The following is an 18,655-nucleotide window of genomic DNA, read 5'->3' on the forward strand; positions in this document are numbered from 1 at the left end:
TGCAGTAATTAAATAATAGGTAACTCAGGTCACTTTGGTAAACTAAGACCTTGATAGAGATGAAAAGAGGTCTGATAAAAATCTATCCACAAATGTATAAAGAAAGATCCTGGAAATGTAAACAGGATTGTAGCTGTCATTCCTCCAGATGCATTTACTTTACCCATTAGCTTAGTTTGGCTGTTGAGGAAGGCAACATGGCGCTCCTGCATCAGTTCTTTTCAAATTCATACATTCCCTGCAGCAGTTCAAGCTCCATCAGCAGAGGAGGAATGTATGAAAATGACAGGCAAAGGGCATGAGTTCTTTTCCCAGACTGCAGTTCTATAAATGGAAACACCAAATTCTTCCAGAAATATTTTTTAAAACCAAGTTGGTTCAAAGATCTGTAGCCAAAATTTAAAAGGAAACAACATGCAAGATGACACTCTTCAATTTCCAAAATATCATTTAAAGAAAACCAAAGGCATTTCTTAGCATTCAACTTTTAACAGCATAGAGATAGCTTTCAAATATTTTTGGTAAGCTATTCAACCCCATCCCAAAAAAAACAAGCACATTTCATCTTCTTTGACAGCGCAGAGTTTCAGAGCCAACTCCTGAAAATTCCAGAGGTGAAGAAGGAAAAGTTTCCAAGAGATTCATGGTCTCAGATCAGTTCACCTTTCTTTTACAACCTTATGATGGTGCAAAAGACAAAGGAAATTGTTCAGAAACCATCTGCTTTAAGAGTGGAGGCTTGCTAAGCAAAAGGAGAGTGGAAGCAAATGAAAAGCCCCAAAGTGACTCGGCTGTCAAGCTTGACGTGGTAATCCTGCGGCACATGCTCGCTCTCCCACTGCCCTTCTCTGTCTTCCCAACTAGCCCACTCTCCTTCCACTTCCTTCTGCCTGCCCAGGCAGCATCCCCTCCTAACGCCAGCGAGCGCCTCCGTGCCAACGAAATGCCAATCACCATACCTACCCATCCTTAACCTGCGTGAACAGCAGCGCCGCAGGGAGAAGATCCCCGGGAGAAGCCAGGGGGGGAGCCGGCCGGGCCAGCCAAGCCAAAGAGCCAGGCCAGAAGGGCTCTCCGGCGCGGCTCTTGCTCCAGGCCGGCGGCGTGCTGCTGTTGGCATGGCCTAAACCAAACAAACACGATGTTTTAACAGTCGAATAAAATGTCCCGCGGCCTCCCTAATGAATTCGTCAAGGCCCATCAAGAGAGCGGCCCTCCTCCCCCGCCTCATTAACTCAAGTATGATGAGACGGATTATAACGGGGGGGGGGGAGCAGGGAGATCAATGGGGCTGAGCCTTCAAGTGGCTGTTTTGCACCCTCCCGGGCAGGCGCGGCCGCCTTTGAATGGCATCTACAGTATCTCCTGCCCGCGCCCGGCCTCCTCCGCAGCCCGGGCGAGCGGGGCTCGTCGGCGGGGCCGGCCACGGAGCCTCGGCTCGCCCCTCTCCCAAAGAAACCCCCCCCCCCGCTCGTTCAATTATTCATCCCCTTCCTCCGGCGAGAGCGAATTCCGCCGCGGCAGAGGAAGCGGCTCTTAAAAGCCCGGCGGCGGCGGCAGCCGCAGAAGGCGCGGGGCTTCCGCAGGCATCATTTGCTCGAAAGTGTTTAAGTTTATGGCTCAAATGATGTTTCTAATTAGCGCTCCGAGCCATAAATCCGGGGCGGCTTTTGTTTCGAGCTGATTTATTATTTACCGGAGCTGAGACCTCGATGGGGGGGGGGGGAAGGGCAGAGAGAGCGAGATTGGAGAGGAATGGGTTGGAAACCTCGACGGCGGGGCCGGCGCGGGGCATCCCACCGGCCGGGAAAAGGCGCCGGCGCCGGGTTGCAGCCCGAGCCCGCTTCCTCGGGAGGAAGCCCCGCTGCTTTCCTTCCGAGGGCGCGGCGCTTCGGACGGCAGCCCGGGGCTCCTGCGGGGCGAGCTGCCGCGCGCGGCTCCAGGCGGCGGCTGGGCTCTCTCTCCTCCGGCGTCCGCCTGGCAGAGAGGGGACCCGCGGAGGAGCCGGCCAGCGCCAATGGGCACGCTTCTTTGGGAGACTGAAGCCGTCGAGGGAGGATTCTTGAATCGCCCCCCTTCCCTTCCAGCAAAGGCCGAAATCCGAAAGACCCTTCGCGGAGGGGGCGTGGGGTTGAATGGCCTAGGAACGCGACCCGGGAGGGAGGCGAGCGAAGCGGCCCGGCACTCACCGTCCCCTCGCCTCCCGGTCGCCCTCCGGGTCGGTCTCTCCTTGGCGCCTCGGGAAAGAAACGGAGGCGGTGGGCTTTGCGCTCGTCTGCCTGTCAAAATGCTGCGATCCTAAGAAGGCGAGAACCTTTGCGCTCGTTGCATCGCACGACGGGGGGGGAGGGCTTAAAACCAGGCAATGCATGGTGCTTTCCCTTAAACACAGGCGCGGGCACGCTTCTTGCGGCCCCATCCTATGCCGGCTTCTTTGGAAGCGCCCCTGCGCTCATCCGGGCGCAGCGCTGCCCAGCGAAGGTGCTGAGGATTGCCGCCTACAACCGCTTTTCCAAGCCACCGCTCGGGTCTGCGTCTGCTGCTCTCCCCCGAGTGAGGCGACTGGGGGGATGGTTTTGTTTTTCCACCCCACCCCGATAACACGCGCTTTTATTTGCTTTGGTCGGGCTTCTCTCCAACCCAGAAGGAGAGGGAAATTTGGGAACAGACTCGGAATCTGCCTTGTATAGAGGATCGGGCTGACGGTCGGAAGCAACTGGTGAGCCCCCCTCCACGTGGAAAACCTTTGCCCCTGGCGCAACCAGAAGCCCCGCGCGGACCAACTCCCCTGACAAAAGGTGGCGGGGAGCGATTTGGAACAATTCAGAAACATGGGCCATTTATGCACGGGAGGTTTTGCCTTGGATCTGCTGCTCTGTAGACGCACATTTTTCCATTCCAGAGTCTCAAAACTGCATGGGGGCTTATTTTTTTTAGTTTTGAGAACTCAGATGGGGAAAATGCACATCTACAGAGCGGCAAATCCAAGGCAAAACCTCCCGTGCATAAAAATGGAGTAAAACGAAAAGAGGGGCACTTCGCTTTCGAGCACGTCGGATGCACCGCAGACTTGCGCGGAAATGCACTTCTATTTTAATTACAACGGAATGCCCTGGTCTTTTCCTTTAAATAAAACCAGATCGTCCATATTTTTAAAAAAGGAAATTAAAAACTCGTTCAGAGGTAAAATGCATCGTCTGTGAATGATGCGGGCAGGAGAATAAGAAAACGCGCGAGTCAGAACGTTGATGCGTGTTTTCTCGTTGGGCAGCGGGAGGTGGGGGGTTCCTAAAGCCCGTGGGATCGTCATTCTCAGATTTGGGAGAAATGAGGGCTTCCGACTATTCTCCCGAAACGCACACAACGAAAAGACCTGACCTCCGACAGAATATTTACGAATGGAATTCAAACGATTACCTAGTGGGATGGATGTATTATTAATATCCACACCACACTTAAGAGGTAAAAAATCCTAAGGGAGAAAAAAAAAAACCATCTTGTTCGTTTTGAATACGCTGCTGGCCGCTAAGTAGAAGAACTGCCTAGTTGAGTTTCACACAGTGTGAATGAAGCCTTTCCACATTTTTTTTAAATTTTCTGCTGTATCAAAATAACCTTTGTTTACACGTTTTACTGGGGGGGGGGGCACCCTTCGCGCTGTGGCCAACTAATGCCCCGCGCTTGCACAACTCTCCAGACGCTGTTTCCTTTCCCCAAAGCAATAGAATATTTGTTTTCAAACCGAATCGGGAGGCAAGAGTGACCCCTTTAACGGGGACCCCTGGGCCCTTTACGCATGGCAGGTTTTGCCTTGGATTTGCCCCTCTCCAGATGCCCATTTTCCTCACCCAGATTCTCAAAACTCAAAAAGAAGCCCCCGTGCAGTTTTGAGAATTCAGATGGGGGAAATTGTACATCTAGAGAGGGGCAAATCCAAGGCCAAAAAACCAAACAAACCCATGCATAAATAACCCTGGTTTAGGACAGCAGGACCGGGCGCGCCACGCCGGCCTAATCCCTTTCACCGCTGCGGATCTGCCAAGCAGCCCGGAGCCAGTTAGAGGAGCGGGGAGCAGCGCGCCCTCCTCCAGAAGCCTCCAGCCTGCACCGGCGCTAGGTCTGCCTCGCTGGCCAGGGCCTGCTGCGGGGAAGCAGCCGGCCTCCCCTGGCCTCCAGCGCCTGCAGTCGCACCTTGCTCTTGACTGTCACTGCCAGGGCGCACCAAAAACCCCACCGTGTCCTCCTCCTCCTCCCCCCGACCCTCCCGTTTGACTCCCTCCAACTCCAGCGCTCCGCTCTGCTCAGCCGACCCGGCTCCCCGCAGGGGAGAGGGGCGCTCGGGCTCGTTCCCACGTCTGGGTCCTGCCTCCATGCGCCTCCGGCGTCTCTCCCGCCGCCGCTCCCTTCCCCTCTCTCTCTCCCCCCCCCCCCACGGCCCGGGCGGCGGGGGGCTCGGCGCGCGCGGGCGGCCGGCCCTGCCATTGGCTGGCCGGCTGACAGCTCGGGCGGCGATTGTAGGGCCGCTTGGCTCCGCCCCCCCTTCGGCAGGGCCCGGGGGCCATTCATAAACTACACGCCACTCGTAGCAAGCCCAGAGACCGCCAGACGTCCGCGGGCCGGAGAGGACGGCGGGCGCGGGAGGCTCAGCCGGGCGGCGGCGTCCGGTTCCAGAGGCGGGAGGGGGAAGGAAGCGGAAAGCAGGAGAGGAGAGGAGAGGAGAGGAGGGGTGGGGGATCCTGGAAGGAGAGACTCACCCGCACGCAACACGCAACCCTAACCCCCGGCTCGAAGTGGGGGGGAAGACGACCGGGACAAAGAGGGCTTGGTACTGCACGCCGACTGACCCGAGAGAAGTGGATGGTCGCCGGTCGGTCGCTGCTTCGTTCTCGCTATAATAACAAGAACACCAATAATAAAAGAAAGACAGGAGGGAAGAAACCCGAGGGGCGAGGGCGGCGTCGGCGGCAGCCGCCGGCCAAGAGGTTCCCCCTCCGGCGGCTCCTTCCGACCAGGCCGCCTCCCGCAGGAAACCGACGGCAGCCGCTCCCACCCGTCCCCGGAGCCCAGTGTCTTCCAGCGCCTCCTGGCATCGGCCGCGCCGTCGAGCTTCCCCCGCAGCCGTGGACCGGGCCGCCGAGCGGCAAGGCAAAGCCGGCGCACGCACCCCCCCCCCGTCCCCCGTCCCCCCCATGCAGGCCTGATCTCCGCGCCCGGACGGGCGGACGGACGGCGGCGGCCGGCTCCGATGTAAGGCGGCGGCGGCGCGGAAAGTTGGCGGGGGGGCGGGCGTGGGCGGCCGCCCGAGGGCCGGAGCGGGCCTTGGCCGGCCGGCCGCGGCGTTGGATCCGTCGGCGTACTGCGAGAGCCCGGTGTACAGCCCGGACGTGTGCCCCAACATGATCGCGGCGCAGGCCAAGCTGGTGTACCAGCTGAACAAGTACTACACGGAGCGGTGCCAGGCGCGCAAGGCGGCCATCGCCAAGACCATCCGCGAGGTGTGCAAGGTGGTGTCGGACGTGCTGAAGGAGGTGGAGGTGCAGGAGCCGCGCTTCATCAGCTCGCTGAGCGAGATCGACGCCCGCTACGAGGGCCTGGAGGTGGTCTCGCCCACCGAGTTCGAGGTGGTGCTCTACCTCAACCAGATGGGCGTCTTCAACTTCGTCGACGACGGCTCGCTGCCCGGCTGCGCCGTGCTGAAGCTGAGCGACGGCCGCAAGCGCAGCATGTCCCTCTGGGTGGAGTTCATCACCGCCTCGGGCTACCTGTCGGCGCGCAAGATCCGCTCCCGCTTCCAGACGCTGGTGGCGCAGGCGGTGGACAAGTGCAGCTACCGCGACGTGGTCAAGATGATCGCCGACACCAGCGAGGTGCGGCTGCGCATCCGCGAGCGCTACGTGGTGCAGATCACGCCCGCCTTCAAGTGCACCGGCATCTGGCCCCGCAGCGCGGCCCAGTGGCCCCTGCCCCACATCCCCTGGCCGGGGCCCAACCGCGTGGCCGAGGTCAAGGCCGAGGGCTTCAACCTCCTCTCCAAGGAGTGCTACTCGCTCACCGGCAAGCAGAGCTCGGCCGAGAGCGACGCCTGGGTGCTGCAGTTCGGCGAGGCCGAGAACCGCCTGCTCATGGGCGGCTGCCGCAACAAGTGCCTCTCCGTGCTCAAGACCCTGCGCGACCGCCACCTCGAGCTGCCCGGCCAGCCGCTCAACAACTACCACATGAAGACGCTGCTCCTCTACGAGTGCGAGAAGCACCCCCGCGAGACCGACTGGGACGAGGCCTGCCTGGGCGACCGCCTCAACGGCATCCTGCTGCAGCTCATCTCCTGCCTGCAGTGCCGGCGCTGCCCCCACTACTTCCTCCCCAACCTCGACCTCTTCCAGGGAAAGCCCCACTCCGCCCTGGAGAGCGCCGCCAAGCAGACCTGGCGCCTGGCCAGGGAGATCCTCACCAACCCCAAGAGCCTCGACAAGCTATAGGGGCGCCCCCAGCCTCCCGGGACCGAGGACTCCTATTTAAAGGCGCCCCGAAGGAAGGAAGCCCCCCACCCCCCACCCCCCGGCCTCCCATCTTTCTTACCAAACACACACACAGGCCATTTATGCAATGGGAGGTTTTGCCTTGGGTTTGCCGCTCTCCGTCGTCCTCGTCCCCTTCCAAATTCTTAAAACTTGGCATGGGGGCTTACTGTTGAATTTTGAGAATTTGGATGGGGGGGGGGGGAATGTGCATCTAGAGAGCGGCCAATCCAAGGCAAAATCTCCAGTGCATAAATGGCCACACTGAACAACAGACACGCACACAAAAGAGAGCCACCGGACTTTGTGACGGCCAGAACCGACCCCCGAGGTACCTCTCTCATTTCTTGCCAAGAGTAAGTGTCTTGTCATTTGTTTTCTCTCGCTCTTCCTTCGTTTTGCCTGAATGTTGTCACCAAGTGAAAACAAAGATTATTTAAACTCTGTGTACAAGTTTCTCTGTTTTTTTTTCTTTTAAGGAGGAAAAAAAACGAACCACACGAAGTTTGCTGGTGTTAAATGTATTTCAGTGCCAAGGTCAGATTATCTGCCCTCTCCCCCCCCCCCACCCATACTGACTTGTTGAAAAAAAAAACGGTAATAAAAATGACCAACTTTACGCTGCCTTCGTGTGGGTTTATTCCAACGCTCGGGCAATTAAGAAAGTCTGGAGCCACTTCTCCAAAAACGGGGCATGGGAAGGAAAAGAAGTGGTAAATCGTTTGCTTTCAAATGCAGCACATTCTGAAAGCTGCCGCCTATTAAACAGATAACGCAATTAGGGGGGGAGTAAAATTTGGGTGCTTAAAAAAAACACTCGCCAAGGTAGATTTGGGGGCATATTATCAGTTGACCTAGATTTTGATTCATTTGGGGAGGAGGGATAATGGTCCCTGTAACGTTTGGCCTTTTGATGCCTGTGGAGCTCCCGTTTATTAAAGCCTGGGTACCATACTCAAGTCCAGTTTGACTTTGAATTTCAAGGCCAGATGGATTTCCTCTGAATAATTAATACGCTGCAAACCCTACGAGCCAATTTTTTTTCTCCCCTGCTCTGACTTTTCAGTATATCCGCTGAGTTCAACGGGGGTTTTGAGCAGCAGCAAGAGACATCCGGGCAAGATTCAAAGGCAACTTTATGCTTGTGGTTTGTTCAGGTCGGCAATTACTACTTTGCATATTTAAGTTACTTGTGTTTGTAAAGGAATTATTTTAGGCTTTCTCTGCTCACATAAGGTTACATATTGTTTCTTCAGATTTTAGTTTTAAATTAACAGGCACAAACAGATTATTAACGGGGGAGATTTTTAGCAGGAAACATTTCCACTCATTTCTGTATTAACCTAAAGCCCAATCCTATGCATATTTATTCAGAAAGGAGTCCTGACTTGCTCCCAGGAAAATATGCCTACGATTACAGTCTCAGTATATAGTAGCACGTTTTTGTTTGGGTTTTGTCCACAAACTATTTTCATTTTAATTAAGATCAACTTGCATTTTAAAAAAATGTGTGTGCAAAACTTGGGAAGGTTTACAATTAAGGAGAAACAAAAGTAGCTTAAACAACAACAAAAAGCAAGGTTATTGTCATGTGCTATCAAATATTAAACATATTTTCTAAATGTGCTAATTTATAAAGGATCTCCATGCGTGACCCTGTGTATGGACCAGAAATGTCTGGGACATCTGAAAATGGCCCCAAATGAACCTAGAATTTCTCCCCCTCCCCAGTCTGACTGGAAGAATAAGCCTGAGCCTATAGGACTGCAGCTTCCTTGTAAAAAACAGGCTCAAAGTAGGAATATAAACTCTGATGTTATCAGCAAACAGTGCTATGCCCAATACAGGTTTTACTTCAAAATCCTGTCACAATGTTTTCTTTCCCAGGAGTTTAGAAAAACACACAGAGAAGTTGAATCTATCAACCCAACAAAGCCACATTAATTAAACAGGCATCTAAGAAAATGTAGGATTGGTACTGAAAGATCTTGATAGCCAAGCTCCAGGTACCCACATCCCTATATGGAAAAAGAGAGGGAAAGGAACATGGGGAAATGCCAACTTTTTCAAGAAAACTCTAAATATTTTCAGTAGATAACTTCATAACTAGGACACTAGCAGGTTTAGGATTTAGCAGATTTTCACAGGGGGGAATCAAAGGTCTGGAAAGTCTCTCTCTCTCTCTCTCTCTCTCTCTCTCTCTCTCTCTCTCTTTCTCTTTAAAAAAACCAATTTGCAGATTAAATGGACAGGGCTGGATACCTTTCCATTTATCATCTCTCTGCTATAAAGGTAGAAAAAAGCCAATGAAAACATTTTTAAACTGTGAGAGAGGTTAATTCGATCTAATGAGGGGAGAACAAGTATTGGGGGTCGTTATTCATTAGTGCGATACACAGAGATAAACAGACATTTTAATGCTTTCATGAAAATCAGCTGCAGCGTCTAATCTAAAACACCGAAAGTGTTCTGATCACTGAATTTTTTAAAACTTAAAATCAATTTGCGCCAAATTTCATATGCACAGAAAATTAGTCGCCACGTTTTAAAATCTATTACTTTCCATAAAAATGCTTGTAAACTTGATGTATTTCAAATAATCCCATGGTTGTAATTAACTTGTATTATACTGCAGGCTTTAAACGAGTGTAGTGTTAAGTACTGGTTAGATCTGTACCTCACATCTCCTATGAAATCCCTTTCTTAGAGACACTAACTATTAGGATGATTTATTCAGGCAGAACAACACTGAGTAGTGAAACATCCTCCTTTAACACCATAGGTACACACAACAGGTCTTGCAGCTTCCTTTCTCCCTCAAGAAGAAAGCACTGTATCTTATAAATGATTCCTTATTGTGAAATTTGGAAAGAGACATGTCTTTGAGCCAAAAATGCTCTGAAACGCACTCTGGCAACCACTGTAGCAATTACATTGCACTGCCAGAAAAACAACAACATTTGAACGCATACAGTTTCTGCATTTAAAGATGTGTATTATGTACCCTCAAAAGTATTGAGTAACTGAAAGACAACACAAATTAAGTTTTGCCCATAACAAGCCTATTTTAGAAATCCAGCAAATCTAAGGAATTTTCTGCATCAGCATATACAGAGGCCTGGTCAATCTGCTATACACATGCCACAAAGAAGTAGAACAGTACAGCGCCTTCTTTTAGCAGTACGTACAGAAATAAAATAAAATGGCTGAGAACAGATTTTGGAAGTCAGCCTTGCTGTTAGTTACATCTGTTAGAAACTCAACTTGCTGTTAGTTACATCTTGATCTAAAATGTCTTTATTTAAGGCATTTCCCCCAAGGTATCTATCTGCCTTACAAAGCAATTACCACTGGAAATAGGGTGAAATATTTCTTTATACTTCACATGGGTACGATGAAAGCACAACAACTTACAAACATGAGAAAACGTGAATTCAAGGGAGTACAACAACAACCTTTAAGGGAGTAAATGAAACATTAAAGGCCGCTTATAATTTGTCACCAGTCTTATTCCATGGGGTCGCTGAGTCTCTTACCTTGGGGTCGATTTTCTTAAAACCGGGGTCTTCTTCATCTACCTCAAAATACAGTTCAGAGGAGGTGATGGACAGCGTGCCCTTCAGAGCTATACAGGGGGCCACAAGCTGAGCGGATGTAGAAAGACTAACAGGACCTACCGAAGAGAAACACAACATGCTCCAGCACTACACTTACAATGCGCTCAACAGCAAACTCAAAAGGCTGCAAACATATATTAAGTGTATGTTACATCGTGTCTTATCTACCTAAAACTAATCCAAAACACCCCTCTAAAAAAATAACAGTTAAAAAAATTAAAGCGGTCCCAAAAGGTACACATGCAATGAATTTGCTGCATTTCTGTATTGCCAAATATTTTAGTAACAGCTGCAACCAATGCAAATGATTATGTATGCCATATAGGTGGCAGTTAGATCATCTAGCTTTATTCCTCCAGAAATTTAAAATGCTTGAGAGCTCAATACCTTATGTTTTTAACAATAATACAAAAAAAAAAGTTATGTGGGAAATATTAGTTTCACATGTGCATGTTGAAATTTTGGAGGAGCCGCAATCCAATTCGACCCAGATTTCCTTCTTTGCATATTTAGAAAACTATTTTATGGATACTGCCTTTTTATAGGCAGGGTTGGCTCTATTAGCCAGTGCTAGGGACTGTAAGCATAATATTTGAAAAGTGGGTTCCATTCCCCAGTTAAATATTCTTCAAGGAATCCACACAGTGTTAGTGCAGCTCAGGGGCTATGGGAGTAAACAGCTGGAGCATTGGTTTCCAACTGAATGAATTTTTATTGGAATAATCACATCTCCACAGGGCTTATCACAGAGAGAGATCAGTGAACTACTCAAAACAATAGGCTGGGCATAGATCTAACAATATGCAGACGTTTGTATAAAGCGACATCCAGAGAAGGAAAAGTGGGTTATGTTTACCATCCCACTGATCAAGAAGGGACCCAAAGATCAACAAAGAGTGTATTTATCAGCTGTCGTCCTTTGTTTAAAAAATACTACAAAATGCACGTCTGACACATACCGTTTTGCATTAATAAAGTACATATAAATGAGGTGCACACGCTTAGGTAATCAATGGGTGAATAACTGCCAAAAAATTCAGATGAATTGTCATTTCTGTCAATTGTTAGGAGGTGTGATGGTCTTTAATCTTGCATCAATCTCAATGTGTGCCAGCAGGACAATAGCAGAGATGCTCGGCTGAGATCAGAGCAGCTTTGCCCCCTATTCCCAGTGTACAAATACATTGTGTTTGCAGATGGGCATCCGATAGCTGCACTACTGCCGTGATTTCCCAAAGCTCATTCCCACAAATGGATGAAATAAGCAGCTATGTGTTCTTTTGCTGTCTCCCTTTGCCCTCTGTACATTAGCATGTAATCCAGGGAAGAAATAACATTTTTTCAATCACTTTCAGACATTCAATTATAGGGCAGGCAGACAGCTGCAGAAGCCAGGGCAGCTCAGGTCCCACCGAAGACCCCTGACAATTTCAACTTCATTTCTAACCCACACTTACTTGATTAGCAAGGATTACTTCTTAATCCTATTGCCATTGTCAAGATTATATAATTAAACTCCACTTTCACCTCTATTATAGTATGAATGTATTAGCAGGAGCAACAAATGTAGAATGCGGAGGGCAAGGAAATGGGGTTGGAGGATCTTGCAGGGCCCTTGAAGAACAGCTTCAGTTATAGCTGAAATAACTGAGGTTGCTTTTTCTGGACTGCTGAGTTGCCCTGACATCACGTTATATTTTGCCATGTTTGATTTTATCATTAGATGTCAATGTGATGATGCAACAGATAATGAACAACCCATAAAGCAAGGCTTTGGATTTCTTTGCACAGATGACAATAAACCCCCTGCAACCACTCCTGCCTCCCAACAGAATTTAAATGAGGGCATGATTTCATTGTCTTCCCAAGTGATAATGGGATTTATCTGGACATTGCACTTAAAAAAAAATAGAGCAATAGCAGTGATGGCCCACAGAATAGGAGGCGTGTACATAAAACATTCTAATTAAAAGAGGTTGCATGTCTTCTATTTTTATTACAAACTGAGCCAATCTGCTACAGTAAAAATAACCTATTTTCCAGGGTTGTTTTTTTTTGGGGGGGGGGGCTATGAAGCGATGGACAGCTATAGAATTAGCTGGTGGATCCAAGAATATAAAAGCCCTTTTACAGAATAAATTCCTTCATAATCCAGAGGGCTTGTGATTGAATTAGCATTTCACCCCCAACAAATTTGTAAAAAGCCTTTATGATTAATTTAGCCAGACTGCCTTCCTGTCCCAATCTACCGGAATACTAGAACCAGTAATACAGAAAAGGAGCTATTTTTCCTGCAAAAGTACATATGAAAGCCAGAACTGCAGGAAAATTAAATATGCATCTCATGTGTTTCAAATGTTAAAGCAGTGTTGTTGTTTTTAATAATTGAAACCCACATATGAGTTGAAGCTCATTTCCCAGGGTGAGTAAATGATCTTTCATTAACACAATGACAGGAAAGCACAATCCCCTGCTCTTTTCCCCGGAGCAGTAAAAGGGGAGCTTAGCCAGTGGGGAAACCAGGAGGACCCATCCGGAGGAGGTAATAGACAGTTGAAGTTACCGGCTACATTCTCCAGCTCCTTCTCCTCGATGGATGACAAGGTATCATCGTCGCCTTCCAGGAGAATCTCGCTCTCCGAATTCTGATTTCCTAAAGCCTGACTCTTGATGGACTGTTTTCCTTTAACAAGTACATCTTCATCTGGAGCTGAAATGAAAAGAGAAACGCGGCTGTCCATCAACTCTCCAAGGCAACAGTTACAGGGGGGTGGGGCAGCGGGGAAATAACCTTGCTTTTACACACACACACACACACACACACGGAGTCGAAGGCTGGAGATCAGCAGCTCTGTTGGGCAGGGCCGGTGCTACCATTAGGCGAACTAGGCAGTCGCCTAGGGTGCAGACCTCAGAGGGGCACAGAACTGGCCTGAGCAGCAAGGTTTTCAACCGATTAGTTTCTTGAAAAAAATGCAACAATTGTCAGTTGCATTTTTTCAAGAAACTAATCGGTTGAAAACCTTGCCGCTCAGGCCAGTTCTGTGCCCCTCTGAGGTCTGCGCCAGATAGCTAGATAGCTAGCTAGATAGTCAATTGCATTTTTTCAAGATATATATATATATATATATATATAAAGATAAGTACCACAACAGTGCTATGGAATATAATTATAATGTCTTATAAAACAGTTTTGTGCTTTTATTTTTCTACATCTGTTTTTGAAAACTGTTTAACAATGGGGGGGTGCACAAGTAGTTAGCCTTGCCTAGGGCGCAAAAAAGACTGGCACCGGCCCTGCTGCTGGGAATCGGTCCGCCGGCAAGCGCGCCGCCCCACAGAAAGAAGCCCAGGTCCAGTAGCGAGTGGCGGGCAGAGCTCGTGTTAATCCCAGCAAGCCGGCCCGGGGCGTTTGCCTGCCCAGCAACGATCGAGCAGACAATTTTTACCCCACTCAGCCTTTTCGATCTTTTTTACAGGAAGACATCACCCACCGACCCACCCGCTCCACCACCACCGTGCAGACTGGGGTTCTGCCCGGCGCCCCCTCCGTCTGGGGACTCAGGAGCGCAAACCCACCTGAGGCGTCGGGTTCAGATTCAAACCACTCCGGCTGCTTTTCATTGCGGGGGACCCTTTCCGATCTCAACGGATCGCCAGAACAGCAGCGCCGGGCTTGTTATCCCTGGCACAGGGCATTGATGCACGGGAGGTTTTGCCTTGGCTCTGCCGCTCTCGAGAGGCACACTTCTCCCCGTCCAGATTCTCACAACTCAAAACTAAACCCCCAGGTAGAGCTGTGAGAATTCGGATGGGGAAAATGTGCATCTCGAGAGCGGCAGAGCCAAGGCAAAACCTCCCATTGCAGAAATGGCCACGGAGAGCTTTGGATTCTCCTAGGGCCATTTATTCATTGGATTTGCCACTCTCTGGATGCACATTTTTCCCCATCCAAATTCTCAGAACTCAACAATAAGCCCCCATGCAGAGTTTTGAGAATTCAGATGGGGAAAATGTGCATCTGCAGAGCAGCAAATCCATGGCAAAACCTCCCGTGCATAAATGGCCCTAGGAGAGGATCCGTTTGAAGGCGGCCAGGGCTCCGCGGCAGTCCCTCGGCTCCGCACCCGGCCAACCAGCCAAAGCTCCCCAGAGGGGAGGCGCCTCTCTCCCTCCCTCCCCGGCTGTTGTGCCCCAGGCAAAACGAGGCTCGACTCCAGAGGTGGCCCCCATCCATAAACTACCCGGAGGGGGGGTGTAGGACTGAGCGATCCGCATAAGGTGGGGGTCCTTGGTAGACCCTCCGGGCGCGTTCAAGGGAAAGGCTCCTGCTAAGCAGCTGATGCCGCAGCCCCGGCCTGCCCTTCCCTGCTGGCCGCCTTAAGCCTCTGGATTTCACACCTGCGCCTGGCCTGAAAGCGGCAAGCAGGCTGGTAAAGGCCTGGCCTGAACCTGCTGGTTAACAAGCCAGGTTATAGGGTGGGAAAGGATTTTTCCCTAATTGGACCTACAGGATGCAACATGAAAGAGGTAACAGCCCAGCCAGACTTGCTAGACTACAGCTGAAAACAGCTTTGGGAAGCTTTACGCGTGTGCGAAGCAGGCAATGAAAACAGAGGGGTGGGTATGTCACTAACACCCCCAGGTACTGGGTCTGACCAGGAGCTCAAATCTGAATGCAAAAGAAGTGGCTGAGAATCAATTCTATCAACCAGAAGTTGAATTTAAATATCTTTTCCGTGTCTGGTGGAGGCAGATTTCATGATCAACCCAGTAATTTCTCTCCAACATGCTACATTTTAAGATTGTACTCTGTCCTGAATTGCTTAAAAATTCTGGATTGCAGCAGCTTTAAATTGCACAGACGGTTAGATCCTACGATATGTTTCTAGCCACATTTACTCAAAAGCAAATCTATCCAATTTAATGGAACTTAACTCTATGTAAATAGGCCGTTTATTATGCCAAGTGTGTTGTGACTGTATGCCTATTTTATATATAAAAGAGACTGCAATGCAGGGTAGGTGCTTCTGCTTAATAGATCTGTCCTTTGAACCAATGGGGAAAGGCTTGCACAGAGACATCCTGAAGCGTACAGGCAATAGATTTGAGGGCCATCTCTTTTTCACACTCCCAGGACGCAAAATAAAGGATATGGCATCATTATCACCACAAGTGCTAGCTTTGGACAGGAAAGTACACATACTTGCAAAGAGGGGAGGTGAACTAACAAGGTCACCAGCATTCACAACTCTGTGCACTTCAACATGTATTTCAAGTCAAATTAATAGGGTGCGTTTTAGTTACCAAATCGTCCATCCTATGTACACTTACTTGAGGGTAATACCATTGCATGCAGTGGAAAATACCTTAGGGCAGTGGTTCTCAACCTGGAGGATATTCCAAGGGGGCCACAGGTGAAAACTGCGTAAATGGCAGGAGACGAAGGTGAGATGAGAAGTGAAGAAAACAGAGAAGTGAAGAAAATAGAAAACAGTGGTAGAGGCTTTGTTCTCCCTTGTATGTGAACATTGTTGTTTATTAGCGTGTTGTATTCTTTTTTGTGGGATATTTTTTGGTAAATTTCAGTTTCCCAATAAGAACTGCATGTGTACATTTTGTGTGGCTGTTTCATGCTTTTGTTCCTAGGCTATTTACAAACAAAACATTTAAATAGATACCTTTCTACGGGTAGGAAGGGGGGGAGGAAGGAAACAAGGTCAGAAGGGGGCCATGGTCGGAAAAAGGTTGAGAACCACTGCTTTAGAGCAAACAGGCACCGGACTGGGCTACACAGCTGCAATTCTAAGTACTCTCGCTAGGGTTTTTAGTCATTTGGACATATTTTTGCATAAACAGGCACAGGCCTGGACTGTACAGATAGGAAGTAGCCTCCCCCTCTCTTCCTGACATCACAGAATTCAGCAGAATGTCTCTATTTACATTGCAAAATGAATAATTCATGCAGCACATTTTAATCCAAAATTGAATGCTAGGAATACACTCTGACTGAAAATGCATATGTTCCTTGTGTGTCTATGGGAAACAAATGTGCTTTTTTGAGTAGAAAAAATATACCTACTCTGTTCTAGGCATTGCTGTCTTTCTATGGTTAAAATGTATTTTCTTTGCATTTTAAGTTGACAAGAAGAAACAGATAGGAGGCAGCAGTTCACTACATATCTTGCTGACATTTGCCATGTAGCAGCTGTATAGCGCAGGAAATATATTCAGATTTTTAAAATAAAAATGTTAAAAGTTTGTGCATCATTTTATGCAGGCTTCAAGGGAGATGTAATATATAACACTAGGTATTTTGAAAACATATGCCAAACACATCCTGGCCAACCAACTTCAGCACATTGCTCATTACTTTTTTATTACTGCCATACATGGCTTGAGGTTCCACTGGCTTATTTTTGAAAACCTTTAATCTGCAAACATTTACAGATGAAGGCAATCCCTAGTGGCCATACATAAAGCTTAATTGTCTCTGTAAACAAGTGAACATAAATTTCCGATAAAACTATTCACATTAGCAGAAAGGGCAAATTAACAAATGTGGAATCTCAGGCTTTAATTTTACAAAGACAGAGGTCAATTTGCAATAAAATGTCATTTTATTTTTTCATGCAGTTTCTCCAAACAGAATTACTTTTTAAAAAATTATTTACAAATGTTTGTTTCACAGAGGCTGTATTGGGCAAAATGAAATAGGTCCCCCCCCCCCTTTGTATGTACCAGTTGATATATGTAAACAAAACTCTGATTCTGGAATTGTTCAATGAGAGCTGGAAAAAACTCTTGTCATGGGAAATATGCAGCTGATATTTAGAAAGGTTTTCCTGTAATTAACTCCCCCTTGAGGATTTTAAGTTAGCAGCAGTAAAATTACCTACAGTATTCTAATACGCAACACATGCACTAACATTTAATTCTCAGTGGCCTAATAGCTTTCTGGAGAAGAATTTTATTTTTTAATTAGAATACAACGGCTATTAGGATAAAATAAAACAGATAAGGAACCTGTTTATAAATTCTGGCAATGTGTTTCTATAGAAAATGAATTTTAAAATCCACATTTACATGCGGGTAACAGCCAGTTTCATGTTATTCTGTACTTTGAAACTTTCTGCCTGGATTACACTAATGACCTAATTTTAAATTACAGGTGTGCCTTTCCATTTATTTAAAATTCAGTTAGAGTCAAGGTATATATATACACAACACTTACAGGAATATTCACTTACAGGAATATTGTTGGCAATTTGCCCCCACAACCTAGTTAAAGAATACCATCTGATACATTTTAATAGATTGCAAAAGTATTTTTGCTTTAATTATTTATTTATGTCATATAGTCCTCCTTTCTCTCTGAGACTCAAGGCTTTCCCTTGGTCATTGATCAAATTCTTATTTATAGCTGGGTGAACTAGAGTGCCCATACAAGAAAATAACCCACCTTGGCATGTTACCAGTTGTGCTATTGTGCCTCCAATACACACACACACCAGTTTATGGATGGGATAAATTTTGATTGGTATACTGTGCTCTACATTTAAATCAAGTGTCCAGTTATGTATAGTAGCTGTTTCTCCAGAGGACTTGCCTTAGCTTAGAGGTGCTCAACTTTTTCTTTGAACAGCAGGCCCCACACATCACATCGAACTGTCCCTAAAACTCCAGATTTCAAAATGTGTGGAACTTGTTCAAATAACAATAAGTAAAACAAAGAAGCAAATCCTCTTGTGTACATGACATTAGTCAAGGTGCCCTATACAGTAGTTCAAGATTATAGCTGGTTCCATGTAATGTGTGCAATACAGCACAAAGCACCAATGCTTCCAGTACAAAGGCAGCATTATATACTACAAGTGGGACCCTGTAAGGACTTGCGGGAGGCATCTCATTTCCCCCTCCCCCACTATATCCTCTTTCCCTTTCCTGAAAGCTCCCATGGCCTCTACCCTTTTGCTGTTTCTTTCTCTCCTTGCCAACCTCCAGATGGGGCCTAGAGATTTCCTGTAATCACAACACATCTCGCAACTACAGAGATCAGTTCCCCTATTAGGACTGCCAGCTCCAGGCTGGGAAATTCCTGGAGATTTGGCAGTGGAGCCTTGGGAGGCAAGGTTTGGGGAGTGAAGCAGTCACAGCAGGGTATAACGCCACAGACTCCACCATAAAAAGCAGCCATTTTCTCCAGGGGAATTTATCCCTGTCATCTGGAAATAAGTTGTAATTCCGAGTGATCTCCAGCCCCCGCCTGGAGGCTGGCAACCTTAGTTCCCCTAAAGAAAATGACTGCTTTGGATGGTGGAGTCTATGGCATTATACCCTTCTGAGGTCCCTCCCCTTCTCAAAACCTCACCCTCCATCCTACAAATCTCCAGGTATTTCCTAACCTGGAGTTCGTAACCTTATCTCCTTCCCACCCAACTGCCAACCTACATTTATCTGCCCCTCTATATTAAGGTTTCCCTCCCCCACCCCTAGAAGCCTCTACCTATGCAAACTGGCCCA

General features: G+C 48.1%; 2 protein-coding genes across 3 annotated transcripts in view; one reads left to right on the forward strand and one right to left on the reverse strand.

Moving 5' to 3' along the window:
• Positions 1 to 18,655, reverse strand: part of LRBA (LPS responsive beige-like anchor protein) — a 445,808-nt gene that overhangs the window by 181,464 nt on the left and 245,689 nt on the right. For both annotated transcript variants that reach the window (XM_056855892.1, XM_056855891.1), the window contains 2 exons: positions 12,696 to 12,842; positions 10,052 to 10,188 (listed from right to left, as the gene is read on the reverse strand). In XM_056855892.1, the coding sequence (XP_056711870.1) occupies positions 10,052 to 10,188; positions 12,696 to 12,842 (284 nt within the window). The remainder of the gene's footprint in view (positions 1 to 10,051; positions 10,189 to 12,695; positions 12,843 to 18,655) is intronic.
• MAB21L2 (mab-21 like 2) lies at positions 5,332 to 6,496 on the forward strand. The gene has a single exon (XM_056855893.1). The coding sequence runs from the start codon at positions 5,397 to 5,399 to the stop codon at positions 6,474 to 6,476; it is 1,080 nt and encodes a 359-aa protein (XP_056711871.1). The 5' UTR covers positions 5,332 to 5,396; the 3' UTR covers positions 6,477 to 6,496.

This window comes from Euleptes europaea, chromosome 9 (assembly GCF_029931775.1).
Source record: "Euleptes europaea isolate rEulEur1 chromosome 9, rEulEur1.hap1, whole genome shotgun sequence".
Lineage (NCBI taxonomy): Eukaryota > Metazoa > Chordata > Lepidosauria > Squamata > Sphaerodactylidae > Euleptes > Euleptes europaea.